This window comes from Anser brachyrhynchus (assembly GCF_964034855.1).
Source record: "Anser brachyrhynchus genome assembly, chromosome: Z".
NCBI lineage: Eukaryota > Metazoa > Chordata > Aves > Anseriformes > Anatidae > Anser > Anser brachyrhynchus.
The window spans coordinates 75173015-75193128 of record NC_137697.1 but is presented as its reverse complement, the minus strand read 5'-3'; the positions used below and the strand labels follow the sequence as shown (position 1 = coordinate 75193128).

General features: G+C 36.8%; 1 protein-coding gene across 2 annotated transcripts in view; it reads right to left on the bottom strand.

Annotated features, from left to right (window-relative positions):
• Nucleotides 1-3694: 3694 nt before the first annotated feature.
• The window catches only part of TMEM161B (transmembrane protein 161B), a 39637-nt gene continuing 23217 nt past the window's right edge, over nucleotides 3695-20114 (bottom strand). The window contains exons 8-12 of one of the 2 annotated variants that reach the window (XM_080573585.1): nucleotides 18870-19010; nucleotides 15368-15481; nucleotides 14517-14691; nucleotides 12288-12384; nucleotides 3695-11437 (exon numbers count right to left, since the gene is read on the bottom strand). In XM_080573585.1, the coding sequence (XP_080429711.1) occupies nucleotides 11160-11437; nucleotides 12288-12384; nucleotides 14517-14691; nucleotides 15368-15481; nucleotides 18870-19010 (805 nt within the window). In that variant the 3' untranslated portion in view covers nucleotides 3695-11159. The remainder of the gene's footprint in view (nucleotides 11438-12287; nucleotides 12385-14516; nucleotides 14692-15367; nucleotides 15482-18869; nucleotides 19011-20114) is intronic. The other variant, XM_080573586.1, reaches the window with a different exon arrangement.

Here is a 20114-nt window from a genome sequence, read left to right as displayed (position 1 = left end):
TACATATGGCTGCACATATTCTGTGTTTCAGATGTGTTAAAGAAACGCTAAATCCACATGTCTCCTCTCAGCCCTGTGGCGATCCCACTACAGCAGTGCCAATGCACTGTGGCAATCCCAATCTGTAGAAGAAAACCAAACATCGTTTTAACTGTCTGTCCTCCATCTCCTTTACCTTTTGCTGGCTATCACTGCATGGAAAGCAATAACTTGCTCACCCACAGCAGCTCACAGAGGTTGTCTGAAGACAACCCAGTGGAGAATTGACCTCTGCCGGTCGTGATGTAAGTAGTGATGTTGTTAAAACAGCACTGTTTACTGTTATAATTTATCTACCATCAGGTTCCAGTCTCTGGCTCCCATCCTTCCCCGAGGATGAAAGAGTTTTTATTCCACAGCGAGGTGTTTTAACCCCTTGGCCTCCTCCTGCACGCCGCAGAGAGCTCTCTGCTCTCTGAAAGCTGCGCTTCCCGTCCAGGCCCCACCTCCATCTTTGTGCAGGCCGCACCTGGCGCAGCCACTGCCATCCTGTGGGCGGAACAGCATGTGTGGGACAAGGAAAGCGAAGGATTTCAGGGCCAAAGCTTGCAGTTATCTCCTCCTCCCTGCATCTCCCAAGTGAACAGGAAGTAACTGGACGCCTGTGCTCCTGGATCAGCTACATCTAACCCCAACTAAGAGCCTACCTCTCTTTAATTTCTGACGAGTGTAGGACTATTCATACCATACCATACGCACCCATAAAAATGTAAACCACGTGAGTTGTGCCCTCATTGAAAAAAGTGTGCTCAAAGTTGACAGATACGAAGAAATACTCGGCATGTGTTAGTTATACAGACTGACGTGAATTTCGTAATTCAGGAAGGGTGTTTTATCTTCCTTTCAGCCATCAGGAGAGACAGAACTGGACTTTGGCCCCACTTTTCAAGAATGGAGAAGAAGCCTGTTCCCCAGACTTTCCCCACCAATGCTGCACAGCTAGGAAGTAAAATCACTAATCCTCAGCAAACTGTGCTTTAGAGATGTCTTCAAACACTTAATTCCTATGAGTGGCACAAAATATTGAAGAGTTCACTCACTTCCAGAGCAAGGACAATACATTACTTTCTAACATGAGACATAGCCCATAAATGAGGCTCAGGGAAAGGAAAGGGCCCTCTCCTTCTCTGGGAAGGTGACATGGTAACAATGTCTTAGAAACAGTGCTTTAGCAACCACTCTTCAAGATAACATCCAGAAAACAACTGCTGTACACAGCCGCAGCATTTCAATTAGTGACACACTTGCTGTGGCCATTGCCCTTTGTCTACATAGAACATTCCTCCCAGCCTCTGCTGTGTCCCTTATGCAGTCCATCAGGCAACAGCGTGCCATACCAGGAAAGCAACAGTAATTGTTTTACATCTTCTTTGCAAATTCTTCATGCATTTGACTTGAAACAGAAAGGTCTTCCCTCACTGCTTTCTCCATCCTGCCCAGAACAGCTGGCAGCAGCCAGGTACTCAAAGTTTTGCCCTCTCTGCTGGTGTATGCTTCCAGGCCTTCCTCCACCACACAACTCTTGCAGCACAGTTCATAGAGTTGTATAGTCCCCCAGCTGTTCCGTGATGACCAGTCCATGATGCATGCTTGCACTTTACAGCAGGAGTCAGCTTTGCCCACTTTCCTCGCTGAAGGCACTTTGGATCAGTTTGGTTTCAGATAGGTTGCAGATAGATTGCAGATTGCTTCTGGGTTCAAAAGCAGGACTTCACCAAATGCTTGAAACCACAGGTTCCCTCCTGCTGCAGGAACGTGCTGCCAAGACTTGGGAGAGCTTCTTACTGCCGAGCAGATGAGGAGCTAGAAGAGCAGAGCACATGCCTTCACGAGACCCAGAGCTGTGTCTAGCCGATGAATGGAAGGACTTTCCAGACAACTGCTTGGCTGCCTGAGCTATACACCACTTGAGCACTTATTGTGGTCATAGCACACACAGATTAGATGCTGTAGAGTTAGCAGCTCAAATAATCTGATTTTGCTCATGCCGAAGTCCTTTTGAAGGTTAAATACAACAAACTTCATAGGGCACTGAAACTTAGCCTGGAATAAACCTTGAGAATCACATACCCTTCATCGACACCCGCTGATTAACTTGAAGTAGCAAAGTAGAATCAATACGCTGTCTGAAATAGAATCACAGACTATAAGAACTGTTGAGTTTATACAAGCCAGACTAAACATCCATTCTACTGCAAAGCTTAAGGGACTGCAGAGTCTCAAGGCAGACAGCTTCAGGCTGCATGGAGAAAGCAAATGGCTGAGAGTGCTGTTCTCAGCTTGTGCAAATAAAACCAAACCAAACAAACAAATCCCACCACAGCTCATTACCTTCCTCCTGTGATTTTAACTCACCCTACTATCTGTAACAGGTTGATCACTTTCAGAAGGAGGTCCCACAGCTCAGTTATCTTAACACACTTTCAATCCCCACTCCCAACCCAAAATTAAGATGGTGTTCCAATTTTTCTCTTTTCCAAAGCTGCTGGCCATAATATATGACAATATCACAAAATTGCTAATAAGACATGTGGCTTTGGGAAACTGATAGAAGCTTTCACAGTCTGCAATGTATTTTGATGCTTGTAAAGTACAAAAATATCCTTGCTCAATAGGAAAGGTTATCGCTCGTCCTTGGGACTGTGCAGCACTTTCCTTTCTCTGCAGCCAGACTTTCCTTTTTAATCAAAGTGGTTTTGTTCGTTTGTTTTTTAAATACAGTTTTGCTTGTAGATTAAAGAAGAGTGTTTTCTCAAGGATGTTTGGTGCTGCTGAACTACCTGAGCAGTTTTTGCTTCATCCATCTACTGTGTAGCAATGTGTGCGTGCCCAGAAAGAAAAGCCATGCATAACCGAAATCAATATTCCAAAAATCATGTATTAAAAAAAAAATGTTACTAACCACTTTTTTAGGCCTATTGCTTCTTAGCGCTATTAGGATGGCACAAATAGAAAAGACCATAATAGTTTTAGAAAATCTGTAAGTGGTTCTTTGTCTTAATCATATGAATAGCAATTTACCCGCAGTCTGTATCTATACTGGAAAAAAGTGATTATTCTGCTGCACCCCAAGCAAGGAGGGGGAAAAAAATCAACACAAGTATTTCTAAAAAAGATAATATAGGCTAGTACAGAAACTGAGTGGATAAAGTTTGGTTACCACGTTTCTCATCAAACCTGGAGATTTTGTACGAGTTCATAACGAATGGGATGTATTAATCAAAATAGGAAAAAACCACACTGATAAGACAATAAACATTTATTGATCTTTGGCTTTAGAAATTGTCCTATTTTGGATGTGGGAAATACTATATAAAATAATGGATTTGGTTTTTAAATCTAGAGTAAGTACTGTAAAACAATTTATCCTTCTACAGTCCACAAATGCAAGACATGCAGAGTACACGTAGGGATACTAAAATACTATATCAGCATCACTGTAGTAGACAATAAATGTCTCATACGGATCAATGCTTTACAAATGCAAGCAAGTTGATGGGGCAGTTGATATACAGCAGGTATCACAGTTCCTCTTAGATTTGCTGTGGTATTACCACTAGTACCTCATAAATACAAATTTATGAATGTGTGCATTACTAAAAAAAATATATATAACATCTCTCCAGAATGACTAGGGGAACAAGAAAGTATAATCTTTTTTCACTTAGCAGCATTTATTGATGTTAAAGGATTTAGGTTTTTAGATGACAAACCAATTCTTACTATTTCGACATTAATAAAATGCTGCCACATACATACTAAGACTTACCAAACAAGACTTTGTAAAGACAGATTAGTAAATGCTCCACAGTCAAATAATAAGCAACAATTTCTTACACACAGTGTAAGGAAGCATTTAGCACACTTACTGGAGGAAGCGTTCCCAAACAGTGTACTACATACAGTATAGGTTGCTAAAGCCACTTTTTAGAGCTAAAAGCTCAAAATGGTTTCATAAGGCTTCCTTGGAGGAAGGCTTCCTTTGGTAGATTTAAACCAGTAACACCGTTTCAGTTTACAAGCACTTCACATTTAGGGTGCATAATTAACTCAGGGATAGGCACCTACTGTTCCTTCACTTTCCCCCGTCCGCCTGCTGAATATGACTAGTCTTGTTTCACCTTCAGTGCTCACCACGCTCAGAGGCAGGGAACTAGCTTACAGGTAAGGATGACTTTGCTATTCTATACCCCGAAAGCACTCTGTGAAATTGGTACACAGAACTCGTGCATTTTCTTTGCTCGGTCCCAGACAGCCACGTTACAATGCAGCTTCTCTTGTACTCCCTGTACCCCAAATCCACAAGGATGTGGCGAACCTCAGTGCAGTCTTTCTGAACTCAGGCAGAACTACTTACCTGGCCAAAGTTTGCTGCAGAATTGGGGCGTAAGCAATATCAAGGGTGTCACTAAAAAACTTTGTTATACTGTTTCAAAGTTGCGCACACATCCCTTCCTTCAATCATAAAAAAGGAAGAAAATAATGTATACGTGGCAGTGGGGTGTTACATTACCAATCAGGTGGTAGGCAAAGCTGTTAGAATATCACTGAAGTAATGCAAATGGAAAAGATTTCTACAAAATCTTATTTGCCTCCAGTGTTTAATAACGTTTACAAACACACAGACATTCTACATAACAAAAGCTTTATGGAAATAATTTTATAGTATATCCCCTTTTTAGGACTAGCAGTCCTTGCATTTTCTTTCCAAAAGCTGACCTTCTATTATTTAGCAAAATAAGCAGAAAAGTAGATGCAACAAATTTTAAGCATGCCTTTTACAGACCACCCATGTTTAGGCACTTCAGTCTATGGTGCACAAAAAGAATGCAATGTTTCTGTACACTGTTTATTATTTGTAGTAATTGCACCTAGGTATTATCCACACTGACTTTAAACAAAAAAAAAAAAAAAAGGAAAGGAAAGGAAGAAAAAAGCCAACAAAACCTCAAATACTCTTCAGCTTTTCCAACTTGTGCTGCACTCTCCTGTCCGTAAGTCCCAACGAACCCCTAATGCACAGAGCAAATGCAATTATTTGTTTTGACGCAGGTGATGCAACACTGGTCAGGAGGTCTATGTAATGCAACTGTCATCTAATACCACCTTCAGTGTGAAGCATGCCAATCATAATACTTACAAAGCTCTAACTATCAAAATCACCTTGTATCAGTAATTTAGCAGACGTAGGAAGCTAAAATGTACATAAATAATATCAGAGCCTTGTCCATTTGGCAAATACTGAAATGAAGGATGGGGAGTCCTCTACTCTGAGGTTTGTTGTAGTGTAGGCAGTATTACGTGCTTTTTTCTTAAAGACTCTTAACAAAGCAACAGCACTGAATTTATGTCTGGTCCCAGCAACAGAGACATTAATTTAAAGTATTTACAACTTGGAGGATGCTCCTTGTGCAATCTGTAACAAGTTTATCTATGAGAATTTTTAGGCTTAGATTATTTGATAGCATGTTTACATTAATATTGGCTCACATAAATGGAATGACTGAAACATCAGACAAAGTTTCCTAAGATCACTATTACGAAATATTGCTCCATGTATTCTTCCTAGAAAACCTTACAAACTAAGAACATGTAGAATGTTAACAACAGGACAAAGGAATGACTGAAGACAGGGAAAACTAAAAACATTTGTTATCATGTCATGACATGGGTGTGAACTGTACCTTATGAAGTAAAATTTTTGGAGTGTTTATTGTTGTCCTGGCTTTTTATCAAAAATACTTTAAATATACATTCTTGAAAATTAAAATATACATGGGAAGCAAAATTTGATTTGTGAACAGAGAAAGTGAACAAAGGAAAAGAGAACAAAGGCTGACTTTAGCAGAAGATATTTTAAGCCAGGCTTAAAAAAAAACTCATCAGCATAATAAATTAAATAAAAACGACCTACTACTAAAGAGTTTGTAAAAAGCTACTTGTAAAACCTAGTTGTTTTTTGTTTGTTTGTTTTAATAGCAGAGTCACAATATGTTGAAATACTGCCAACCTGGACTTCCTCCCTTATTCTGGATTGATGTTGTGATGATGTGAAAAAAGTTTGGTATTTACAGGTGGATTCCACAAATCAATATAAAAGTGTGTATGTGTTAGCACTCCAGCCTGGACACCAAGTTTTAAAAAAAAAATTGAGTGTAGAAGTATTTGACTTCTAGTTGCAGGCACTGGTATTAATGACAAATGCAAAGATGTTCCACGGTAACAGGATTAAAAATAATTTCCATTAAAAATGCCACTGAAACCAAAGTAATAAAAACACAAACACACTGGCATGCAAAACAGTGTGCAGCACAGCATAACTTTCCAGGCAATCCACAGCAAGAAACCTGAAAAAGTGCAGCATATACGGACTTCAATAACAGCAGCCTTTAAATAACATGTTGGTCTCACTATCTCTTCCACAGAGTGAAAACTCTTCTGTCTAGTATTGAGAATGAAGATTAGATACACCGTCGATTTTAGTACGTGCACTGCCAAAGACAGAAAGCATGGCAGACCTTTCAAGAAATCACTCTGCAGCACAGACTGACTACTCTGCATCAGCTTGCTCGGCTAGATCAGGTTATTTGGTTTCAATACCTGTTGTCTAGAAGCTCTGAGCAACTAACAGCAAGGTCAAAATATTGTTCTTAAATCATCATTTGGGATTTAGGACTTGGGCTGCAGGTACTGGAAGAAAGTCTTATTTACTCATAACGGTAAACATTTACCTTTAGTATTTCACTTAAAATCCAAATGACCTGCTTTTGCCCTCCGCTGTTAAGATTTTGCTTAGCCATAAAAGAAAGATTTCTCCAAGAGAAATCCTATTTTCTCTGGCCTTACTTCCCTTCATGATTTCCCATTTTTACTGTGCACTTAATTCTTCAGTCACAGCCACAACATTCTAGTTACTTTGTAGGGACAAAATTATCTGTGGGATGATTTTTTTGTGGCTAACATACACCAATTGTGTCAAATGGCAAAACTGAAAGTATAACTTTTCAAAACCATCCAAAATCTCCCACGAAAAACAAACTAGTGCTCAAAAGAATAGTTTTTTTAAGAATAAAAATGTACAAGGCATTTAATCTTGTAGGGCCTTCTGTAAGATTTCTATAGGTTTTAAGATAGTTTAAATTCTCTATGCATTAAATCCAAGACCTCTGTTGCCATTTAGCTGTAGTTAGTTACAGCACAGTAAACAAACTTGTGATTATTTCATTGAAGTTACTTGAAACCTCTGTACTCACTACCCATTCTATACGTTGAAATTATGCTACCTAATTGCTGTGCTGATGTATGTTGATGGCACTTTTGTTTGTTGGTGAGTTTGACTTTACAATCCAGGTAAGGATACATCTCTATTCACTTGTCTTCCAGGATTTGCAACTAACAGAAGGGAAAGAGCAATTGCCGTAGAAATTAATTTTCTAAAACACATCAGTCTGTACGAGGATTTTCTCTTGTGTTGATAATACCTGTTTCTCCATTATTACTTTAGCTGTCGATTCTCTTGCGAGAGAATCAACATGAAGGAAGAGGAAAAAAAAATTAGTTTGCCACAGGTCCTTCAACACCCAGAAAATCCTAAAGCTTGAGAAGGTATCAAAGGAGGTCAAGTGCTGCCTGAGAACGTCACCTGCAAAGTGGAAGAACAGGCTTGTTACAGTCCTCTCTTTTTCCTAATCAATTTCTCTAATCTCAGAAATAGAGCAAGTGTTACACTTGGGTTTCCCTGAATCTTGCTGGAAGACCTGGATTTAGCACTATCCTAACTTTGTCTAAAGGGATTTCCATCACAGAAGCGCAGTGTTTAACCAACTGATAGCAAGTTTGTATTTCAGCTGGACTTTGGAGTTATTTAAACTATTTAAAGGGACTTATCCTGCAATGATAAATAAACTTAAAACCAAACCAAAAGAATAAAAAATCAAAATACAAACAACATTAACTAATCTAGCTATGTCATTTCTGTGTAGGTTAATGTAGGAAAAAGCTGTGGATCGAAGGAAAGAAGTGTCAGGCCAACAAGTCACAGTACTGGAGTGATAAAAGGAGTTCTGAATTCAGGAAAAAGGAAGAAGAAGAAAAAAAAACACGTTGACTCTTTGTCAGAAGAATCTTTCCTTCTAAAATCTCTCAGAAATGTAGTAGACAGTGAGGAAAAAGCAAGTATTTAAGAATCCTGAATAAAAACTAACCTCTCTGACAGGTTTTACTTGCTTTTCCATTTCTGTAAGCTGCTTTTTTAACCCCAAGCTGCTGATAAAGCTCTCCAGGGAGGGGGTGTAGGGACTGGAGGAAGCATTTGCCAGTTGCTGATTTAAAAGAGCTTCCTGAACAAGTGAGCAGATACTGCTTGGAGGCTCAAATAATATTCATGGAAGTAAGGACTATCAAGGCTGCTGTTTTACTTTAAAAGTCATTTTTGAGCATATCAGGTAGTTGTAAAATGCACTGCTCACAACTATGGCAATATACTCCCTCTAGCTTCACTGTCACATTTCAAAGATGTTTATTGCTGTATGTTAGTTTTTAGTAAACCTCCTAGACCTACGTAATGATTAAGTGAAACCAAAGAAAGACCACCTCCCATTCGGATTAAATTGCTGACCAGAAGGTCGTCCATCGTGTTCTGTGGAACAACAAAATGTGGAACAAGGGACAGAAGTGCTGATTTTAATGCTAGCAACATCCACGTGCATATTTTCCATGTGATCTGTGCGACACCTGAAGAGTAAGACAGTGTGCTTCCTCATCAAAAGCTCTGCTGATATAATTACAGTTCACTTTTACAAACTACAAGCTTTCAAAATATGTAGCTATGCCAAAGGAAACTGTTATCTAACGTTATTTTTAAGTCTGCTCCAGTATTGGAAGTTCATTCCTGTCCTTCAGATTGCAGCAATAGGATACATCTCATCCACGTAGTGAGCTTTTTGGACCAAGTTCACAATCAGAATCAAACTGCACTGTATTGTTTAAGTATTCTCCAGAATAAAACATCAATATTGGATGCCTACCTATAAATTAAAAAGCTGACCTTACTAATTTTCATATTAATGATATATCTTGAACTAACAGATACAATACTTCCCCCAGTGCTATAATTTGTTATTCTATTCATCTGAATGACATTTCCTAGGAGTGTTTCAAGACCTGAACCTATGAAGTCAAATATTTTTTAGGTTAATTCACACAGTTGAGTCTTTTTCCCTGTTAATTATGAAAGGTCGGTGTGAAAAAACAAAGCTTGCAGCACCAATAGCACTGAAATACTACACTGCAATGAAACCGTTTGAATCATGCAAGGTGTTTCAAGACATCCCAAATGCATGCAGTAGGTACTAGCTGGTGTACACAAATCTTCTCCTAGTATCAGTAAATGCAATTTAATAAACTAATAAATAACTTAAAAGGCATTCAACATAGCAAGACGATTTATCACCAGCTTAAATTCTGAATTTTCTGCATTCATGGACAGTCTGCTTTCCCATATGGCAGGTTTGCAACATATTAAATATTTAAGCTTTTCCATTTATAAATGCTTATATGCCAAAGCACAAATTCAAGAGAAAAAGAACAGTAACAGAAAAGTAGCCAGTATTAGTTGAAAAAAAAAAAAAAAGCACTGAACTCTGCAGTGTAATATTAACATTTTAAAAAAGCTACTACATATGAATCCCCATTTTTGTTCTCCAACTACACAAAACATCTAAAACATTGTAATTCATTGTTTCACAACAGTTTGATATGTAGGGTCTAACCCTCCACTGAAGCAAAACTTTTAAAGTTAATGCTTTGCTCCTCCTTACAATAACTGTTTATTACACAGAAAAATATTATTTCTGAGAGATATTATTTGTTACCATACGGCCAAGTTAACACAGATTACACTGGCTAAAGGAGACAATCTGACAGAGCTGGTATTTTAACATTAACAGTTGAAGTTGATCTTTTCTTGCAAAATAGCTTAAGTTCTTTAGTATAGCTAAGTACCTTTGTAGAGGCACCAAAATCAAATAGCCCTTTCAACTGAACTTTCAACAAATTTAATTTTCATTTCAAATGGGATCTTGAATTAACTAGACACACATGTATACCTCTCCCATGGCCTTGTAATATACATTCAGCAATTTAAAATAAAGATTCCGTATTTTGTAACTTCATATATATTATATATTTGATATATAATATATATTTATATGTACATTACAGATACATACACTCTTAGTCAGCAGGATTAAACTGTTTTGAAATGTTTAAATGCTGTCACTAATCTACGTCTATTATTTTGTGAATTCAATGGAATTTATCTATTACCTAAAAAGAAGAAATTTAAAAGATCCAAATGGAATCTGTGGATCAATATTAGCACCAATACAGATGGCCATTACTTCAAAATGACTGCAGGGACTGTATTTTTTTTTTTATATATATATATATATATATATATTTTTTTTTAATAATTCCCCTCACTGTGCAAGCATTTCTGCATAATATTTAGGCAGCAATACCTGCCAGGTCCACTTGTTTATCTCATGTTAAATTTAAATTTTATACAACTTTTCTTACTGTAATATACAGTATCTCTGTTGTCCTGTTGGATTATTTCATTTTTCATGGAGAAAAGTGATCAACAGCTATCCAACAGAACTTTTTTAAATCCCCTTTCATATTCCATTGTATGGCTCAGTTTCAAGGTTTAACTGAATAGGCAGCCATCATCAGCATAACCAGTGCCTACTTACACAGTTCAGTCACTGACAGCTGATTCTTAAAACACAAATTGTTGAGGGTGACATCTTCTCAATGGAAACCAAGATACAAAGAGGTTGTATCTTTTCAGCATGCCACCAATACCTGCCACACAATAATGTCAGTCTTGTTACTATAATTGAATTAGTTACCTACCATCTCGGTAACAAAAATAACAAACCCAGTTGTAATTTTAAACATTTTAAGAATATTCACCCTGAGAACACAGACGAAGAGTTTTAAAAAAAAAATCTGATATGTTTTCTCTTCATATATAGCTTTCTTCTTTTATCTTCATCTCCTCTTGGGTACCTGGGTTTGTATCTAGAATTTGACGTTGCAGTTATCAGTTGATCTGTTCATGCCACAGTCAGGTACTGGTGATAGAAAAGCCCAAAAAGGCTTGTAGAAAAAAGACAAGCAGCAACCCACCAGGTAAGGAAAGACAGGAGTCCCCGGAACAGGAGAGGAGTGAAAATATTCTTTAGGCTTCCCAAAGCCATTGTTATTTGTACTACAGTTACTTTCATCTTTCCATCAGCGGGTGGAGACTCAGAATAAACTGAATTGGGAAGCAGATTGTTTTCTACTGGAGTGTCGGAATTCAGTTCCGGGTAGATGCCCCAAGAATAATTACCTGTTAAAAAGAAATGAGTAACGAATTTTTGTAGAATTACATTTAAGTTCTCCTCTAATTGTATCACTCTATACATCATCTTAAATATGTTTCTACACAAACAAAATAATTATAATTAAGTAAATACTAACTGTATTCATCCACATGACTTCCTGATCTAGTAAGCTATTACTTCCATACTAGTAAGCTATTAGGGCAGGATTTATCCTACATTTTCACATCCTAACATCTACATCTGAAACAGTTGCCTTGGGACCCCTGTCAGTGCTGGGTATGATTAATCCTACCATATGTAGATGTCTGCTTCAAGATGGGATGAACTGCAGCCTAATAAAGTCTATCTCTGTTGACATTTTGCGAAAAGATTGCCATGATTGCATTGCAAGCTGTGAAAGATATCCCTCATAAGAAACACAGTGACATCAGATATCCCAGAAATAAAATGAACTCTATATCTCACATTTTCTTTTCAAAAAAACTGCTGATGATTGTAGAACTGGAAAAAAAGCCTTTAACATATATTCATAAAATTAAAATCAACAGTGTTTTATATAGCTCATTCAAAATACTTTGAAAAAGATGAATATTTCAATGGAAATAAACAGCTTACTTTGTTGTATTACACATTTTTTTCAGAAATAAACAAATTAGCGTATCATTGACAGATGTCAAAAGCTGGAAGAGAAGAGGACAGCTTAACAGCCACATATCAGAAAATTTTAAATGGCTGGAAACCACAACCTGTTTCTGGATTACAAGTACCCAAACAATCTAACTCTCCACAGATAACTGAAAATACAAAAGCCCTGTAGAGGACAGAACTCACTTTTGTTCATCAAATTTTGCCTACCTAGTGTTTTCAGAAGCAGAGTTGTGTGAAGGAGCATCACCAATGGTGCAACATACTGCAGTGCAATTACACAAAGATAATAGAATACCCGAGCCACCTGGGAAAAAAAAAGTTATTGGTGAGTTCTGGGTGATCAGACCAACCCTTTATGAACACATTCAGGAAAAACAAGCAATTTATTAAAAAACAACGCTTATGCATAAATGCTGTCATAAAAGTTTTCTAGCTTATTTCAGTATGTGACGTATTATCTTCAAAAGACCTAACAAAGAAATCCCTAGCTGATGAACTCCTGTTTCAGGATACATCAAATCCTGAGAAGGCACTCTGAAAGGAAATAACTAAAAGCATATGTTCTGTTAAAACTAACAGAAACAATTTTGCCTATGAGCACTGCATATTACTGTTCAAAGACTCCTATTTCAATATACAACAATCAAAACTAAATATATGGTTAATTTTTGAAGTCCCTACTGATTTACAGACTAAATCCTGCTATACGAATGAAGTAGTAGTCAGTCCAAGGCTTCATCAAAAGTAAATGAAAATTTGGTTATCGTTGCAGTTTCTTTTCAAATGCAAGTTCTTCTAGTTTTAAAAACAATGACAAGAGGACTTGTCATTAGTAGATGATCAATAACAATGCATTTAAATGGAATTTCTTTCAGATATACATTATGGCTCTTTGAAACCCACTGAGGTTATTCCTACACCCTGCTCCTTATTTCTTTCGATTGTTGCATTGCATATTTTATATAAGCTATTGACCTAAAAGACTAGATCAAATAAAGAAGGGAAAAAGTCATAAAATCGATAGCAAGCGATCAATGAAATAAAGCTAACCGGATTTTAGAAAAGAATAGAATACAGGGTGGCAAAAAAGATGAAGGTAGACCTTACATTTTTGGAAACACATCAAAACCTCAAAGGGCTCTGACATGAGCAAGCATCAAAAAACTAACATGAGAAGAAAATACAGTAAAACACTGACAGAAGAATCATGAGAAATACCGTAAGATATCTGACGGAATATGATAAAAAAAAAGTAATGATCACTGCTGTAAGACACGTAGAAAAGACTACTGCCAAGAATTACAGGAGAAAGAAAGCAAACATGGCTAATAAAACAAGACAGAACTTTATTTAGTAGCCATGGGCTTCATAAAAAGAAGACACAGACGTATTGGATAAACAGACTTAAGAAACACCATGTACAGAAGACATTATTGTTTTGTGGATAGGACTAAAGCTCCCAAAACTAAAGCTGTGCATTCACGACAGCCTTCTGTCATACAGTTCTGTCATAACCAATTGTTGCTACCTCTATTTCCTAACTGTTCCTCTGAAGCCAAATACTGGTCACTTTGTTTTTAACTAAAAATCTGAAAAATTCCATCTTCTTATGACCGTAGGATATTTGGTAGAGACAAGGACAGGATTATAGGTAACAGTGATGACCCTAAAAGAACAGTCTTTGTCTTATGACATATTCCTCCCGGAATAAAACCCCAATGCAGCAAGATCCTCAGGCAGCACTATCACGCAACACTAGAAATCTAAAGTTTACTTCGCAGGCAGCATGTAACAGCTTACAAATTCTACCTTCTTAATTCATTGATGGTTTATTTTATTATTTTTCTTTAAAAAATCCCATCTTTTGTATTACTTGCAACAGTATCAAGACAGGCAATTTTGTAGCTAGGCTAGTACATTTCAGGGTGGCCTTACAGAACTGAATGTGTCTTATTTAATCCTGAAATATAACTATCCTATCTTAAATTTTGCTGCAATTTAAAAATCACAGTTTGAACTAGGTAACACTATTTTGCCCTTCTATCTAAACCAGACTGTCCCCGTCTTCCTCCCCTTATATTGTAGCAACAAATCACCACACATTCTGTGCACTCACTCCCCAGGTTATTCTCATGCTGAACAGGAATACACCAAGAAGCAAAATGCTTGCCACAGTATTGTAAAGGACACTTCATGAAGAGGTATCTTCCAACAACGGATGAATAGCTTAAGACAACGTGTTTGCATAAAATAGATCACGCATCTCTCCATATTTTGGTTTACAGAATTTCTCAGTAACAGTGTTTTTCTGATAGGAAATATAGTCTAGGCACCAGAGCTAAAGCTGAATGAAAATACAACACAACAAACAGGAAAAAACAGAAACTGACCAGAGCAATCTCTCCGAATATGTAACCGTAGTCCCACTATACTTACCATTTTTTGTAAATCAACTGTGCTTATTCTGCCAGCTTCCTTTTTCATCTGATCCACGCTTTTCTGGGCTAGATTCAGATAGGCCTGCAAATGACTGCGCATCATAGCCAACCGCAGAGCACACAACAGGATTATAATCCACAACCTCATGGTGTCAAATGTATCTTCTGACATTCTGTAGATTAAAAAAAGGGTAATACTGTTTTCCAAAGGTCACCTATTGCTGCAGAGTTATTTGCTCGTATCTTCCATAAAGAAAGCTTCAAGCATATTGTCAAAAATACTTAATGCACAGTCCACAGTTACGAAGATTGTGTACAAGTAATATTCACTCCCACCCCTGATTATCTCTTTACTGTTACTTCTTAGTAGCCCTTTTACAACATTAGATCCAAATTAGTATCCACCTGTTTGTAAACAGTAACAGCTCTTAAGTGCTTGCATTTGAGTATGAAGACAGGATGCTAAAAGCAACTCTTTCAGGTAACTGCAGGCTTTGAGATGCACAGTTCCATACAGCAAATGTGCACTTCAGATGCCTTAGATACCTTGTCAGAGTACAACCCTAGGCGGTATTTCAGCCCTATAAAGCACAACCCCTTACTCTACCAAAGAGATGTGAGAAGATAGCAGCTCTTTCAGAACCACCACCTTAGCATTCAACACCGTGACTCATTCTTCTAATACAACAGAAGCCTTTTAGAGCTCAGCTGTAACTTCCACAATACCTTTAATGAAGGATGCTATTCAATTTTTAGTCTTTCACGTTGCTAAAACTTTCACAGGGCACTACTTAAGACTTACGGCTTTGTCCTCAAAACCCCAGAAAAAATTTTTAAAGGGAATCTTACAAAGGTATGCTCTCTTTGCCCAAAGGCGGGTTCATAATGTAGTCCTTAGTGATTGGTTTTACCCACAGAAGAACCATAACTAGAGGTGCCAAGAAGTTTATATGTAGCAACGTTCTGAAAGAAGAAAAAAAAAAGGGGGGATGTTATTAAATGCAAACAATTACCATACTGTTGAAACCGGTGATACGGATTCACAAGGATTAATCCAAACTTTAATATAGATGGAAAAAGATAACTAATAAAATTACTTCTGTATATTTAGAAGTATGACTTACACTTCAAAAAAACAGTAATATTACATACTGTGAAATCACACTGACCGTGATTTTAAAAGTTCTCTTTGGAATACATTTTAGATATTCTAACAATCTAATCAAAAGAACTACATGCATTTTATTATACCACACTATAGTAAAAGACAGTTGTTGAAAATTTCCATACAATAGCATAACGCCAAACTGCAGTAGCTATTAGTTTTAATCTAGACAGCCAACATCTCAGATAATTATGAAAATATGCTGCTATATTAAGATTTTTTTTTGCTTTATTAAAAAGGCACTCAGATTAATTTCCATTATCTATGCAGACCAGGGGAAAAAGTTCTCAGAGGTCAGAATACCCAGCTTAATGAAGAATTTTCTTAGGAACCTTGACTAAATGAAACTTGGTATTTACATTCAATTAAAGATACTCCTACAAAAAAAAAAAAAAAAGCTACTCCATTTTAACAGCTCTGCATGAAACCACACTGTTAATGTAAAAGGAGTTCTTTGACTACAAAAGAGACAATAGAATTTAAAAGGTGAAAGTGGAGACTTTTTCTGGAGTTTTTCCTGAAATTAACTACCTTTCTTCATTCCACTCCTAGGAACAGTCTGAACCCCACTATACCGATCAGTTTGTGTTATCCAAATAAAACAAAAACAGTTATGAAACTGTTTACAGTGCTGTAAATCTGGTGTTTTTGTTAACGCAATGCTTCCTCACTAACAGAATTGGCTTGTCTGTAGAGCCATCTCCAAGGACAGTTCTATACTACAGAAAATATGAGATAATCCAAAGTTATTCTGAAAACACAAGACTCTATTGATTTCAAACAATCAAATTTCCTAAACCCATTAAAATGTTTGTGCGTTTCAGATGTCACCTCAGCATTTAAACCATTAGTTTCAGATAAAGAAATAAGCACTGAGAGTTATCCAGTGTTGCTAGGGAACTCGACAGCACCAAGGAAGAGTCCAAAGCATTTCAGTAACTTGTGAAAGGATTTCACCTGAGCTTCTAGGTACTTAAGGCATCCTTACTGGGTTAATGGATTGGAACGTGCCAAATGGTGGCATGAACCCTCATCTGTTTATCTGAGGGAGAAAGGCTAAAGGACTCTCAAAGTAGGCTCTGGAAAATGAGTGAACGTGTAGGAAAACGGTACAAATTGATTAGGACGACTCCAAAACATATACAGGGAAGCATATTTCTGCTAAACTAAAATCAAACTACTAAAATTAAAAGTGACATCGGATTATTTTTTTTCCGTTCTTCCCCAACATTTACTCTTTCTGTATATACAGACGAATCATCTTAATCATTTTGACCATGCTGTTGAAGCAGCAGCTCACCATTTACATTTTTGGCGGATGGGAATAACTGTTTTCTCTAAGTTTCACATTCTGCAATTACAGCTTGTCCCCTATGTTTTCTTTTGCAGAAGTATGAGCTTCTATTTTACTGCAGAAAAAGGCATTGTTTTCCTGCACCTAAATTAGAGAGCTCTGTATCAATGACACGTCATCCTCATTTACTATTCCCCTTTAGTCACTGTCAAACTACTGCAAACAGTCAATAATGATCTACCCGCTGCTAAAAACACATTGCTAAGGGCAAATACTGATCTCTTCAGGCCCATTCAAAGCTATCTCTCAGCGATGCTTCTTTGTTTCTAATTGCATTACTTAATTACACTGATGTCTGACCAAGTTTTAATCCATTCAGTGGAGTGGTTTGTTTGTTTGTTTTATATTGTTCCACTTGAACAGACAAAGTATTGCCAGACTTCTGAAAATAATTTGCTCGGTGCTGCACAATGTTATCTTCAACAATCAGTTGAATATAATCCTGTCTTGTTAGACAAGATTTATTTTTCACGACCCCATACTAGTAATTATCAATTAACCTTTTAGTTGTTGATTAAATGATGTCCTGTTTCAGATATTTCATATTTCTGCCTAGAATCTCATGTCCATAGATCAAGGAAGACTTTGGAAAATTATAGCACAGTCACAGAAAAGGCACAAGAAATTTTAAAATATTTATACATGTAAAAATGAAAAACTAAGCAGTTTATTTAGCCAAAAAGAATAGATTAAGAGCTGACTTGGTCACAGCCTACACATAGACAGAAACTTAACAGCAGATAAAACAGAAGCCAACAGCCTGCAGTTCTAACTGGACGTATTCAAACTACAATAAGCTCAAATCTATCACAGGGTACTTAGTTAACAATTCACCAAGAGAGGAGGACCCTCTTTAAACACAGATTAATTTCTTAAGCTGGGAATTTGTTGGAAATAAAAGATCTAAGTTTATGCATAAATAATTTTCATTTTAGAAAATATCATTCTCTTAGCAGTGGCCAGACTAAATAATCACAATGGCCTATGCCACAGCTTCCATCCATGCCATTAACATCTATTAGATATCAAAGGTCAGGATCAAAGGCATTTGGAGTTTTTCCCTCAACCAGAGAATGCTGAAAAGATAGTTAAATCTGAGAAAACATTTTACTACCAAACTCAAGAGCAGTTGAAAATTAAAATATTCCTTTAAACTGGTATTAAAGTCTGACCCTTATTAAATATCTGGGTCATCATAATGTAAGAAGCACAGAAATAATGAAAAAAATAAATTTTACTTTCATTTAAAGTTATAAAAATTTCAACAAATTTCTGTATGCTACTGTAATTTCAAAATTTGTTAACAGAGTTTTCATTGAGATTTAGATTCTCTTTAAACATTTTTCCACTTTACTCCCTTTCTGAAGCTATTTTTTCTTTCAGGTTTTGGGGGGTTGTGTGTTTGTTTTGCCTCAGATCTCTCCTAAATTTATTAACAAAAGCATGATGCCACTCTAGCTGGGGAGGGGTGTGCATGAAAAAAGTCTACAGCTGCATCCCTTCTTCCAGACATTTATCTGAACTTCCAAAGAGACATGATGGGGGAAAGGCATCAGTAAACAAACAATTCCTGGTGGAGTTCTCACAGAAGGAAAGGAGAGGAATGATCCTGTAACTGGGACTCTAGTTATGAGGCAAAGAAGTTAAGACTGGCAGAGCACAGGTTGACCAGAAAGTTGGCAGGTGGCAAGTCTGCTGGAGATAAAAGAAGCAGGCAGCGGCAGAAATCCTAGTCCCTACCTTCTTGTTGGAATAGTGTGGAATGTTTATTTTCAGACATTAAAGATTTAAGACTGAGTAGCATATACCTATGTGCATATATTTTCTCTTACTGTGTTATTTTTTCTGTTGCTAAATTCAGAGCATCCAGATGCATTTGAGCCAGTCGCAAGCCAGGGAATGTCAAAAAAGCACCAATAAGTGAACACAGAACAGCCAGGAACAATTTGAAGGTTAGTTTAGACACAGGACCCCTAAAAGAAAAGAAAGGAAATAAGCATTTTCTTGGGGAGGAAGTTGATGGGCGGGGTATCAGAGATTACTTTCAACTCAACAGTAACTAATATTTAATCAAAAAGTATTCTACAGTTTTACTCTAGAATCACTACAACCATTCAGGAACTAAAATCAAAAACAAGCAAGTCACCTGGTTAACTACTAAAGTGAATAGCAAACCTAAGCCACTTCCTACAAGATGTTAAATCTGTTAGTAGAGCAAAACAAAAAAAAGAGTGATTTTATATTGTAATTAACAACAAACTGTATAAGCTACTGGAATCAATTCAGTGGTTATTTTTCTAACAGAGGAACATATATATTACAGGTTTAAATGATCAAAAACAAAATGAATACTTTTATGATATACTACCTGCATTCTGCTTTTATCCATTAAAAAGCTCTGTCAAAATTATTGCTGCAGTTTTCCACAAATTTATAAAAAACATACATGTGTCCAATTAACGTGTCTCTTCCAAGTGACTAATGCTGTTTGTTTTAATGAATTATGCATTAAGTAGCAAGTACAGAAAAAAGTACCCAGGATGAAATGAATTATGGAATTAATAAACACTAGATTATACACAAAAAACAAGTGACATATAAATGGATTAAAGAGAAACAAAACCAATTCTAGTTATCCATGTGAGCTTTAGATTGGTAGTTAGCCTACATCACTTAAACTACCAAGAGACACCATCGTGAACTCAATCACTGCTGTAAACAGCCGAAGCACTGCAAAAAGTTTAAAAAATAAATGAACACTAACAGGAAAATTAATACAGAAGTTAGAAAACTTGCAGTAGCTTAGGAAAACCAGAGTGAAGAAAGGTTATGAAACACACAGGATTCAGTTAAGGGTTTTTCATTAGATTATTCGTATCTAGAAATGCTACCTTTTCTAAGTAGGCAAAATTTGAGACTTCTGTTCTTCAGAAATAAAGAAACCCCATAGTTCTGGCATGGTACTTGAGAACTTCCAAGCAAGAAATTCAAAGCTGAGCTCCCACAGTAGTGACATACCCCATAAACGTATGTTAGAGCTGTTGTGCAAGAACTGTGTTGTAGCAGAAGTCCATTTT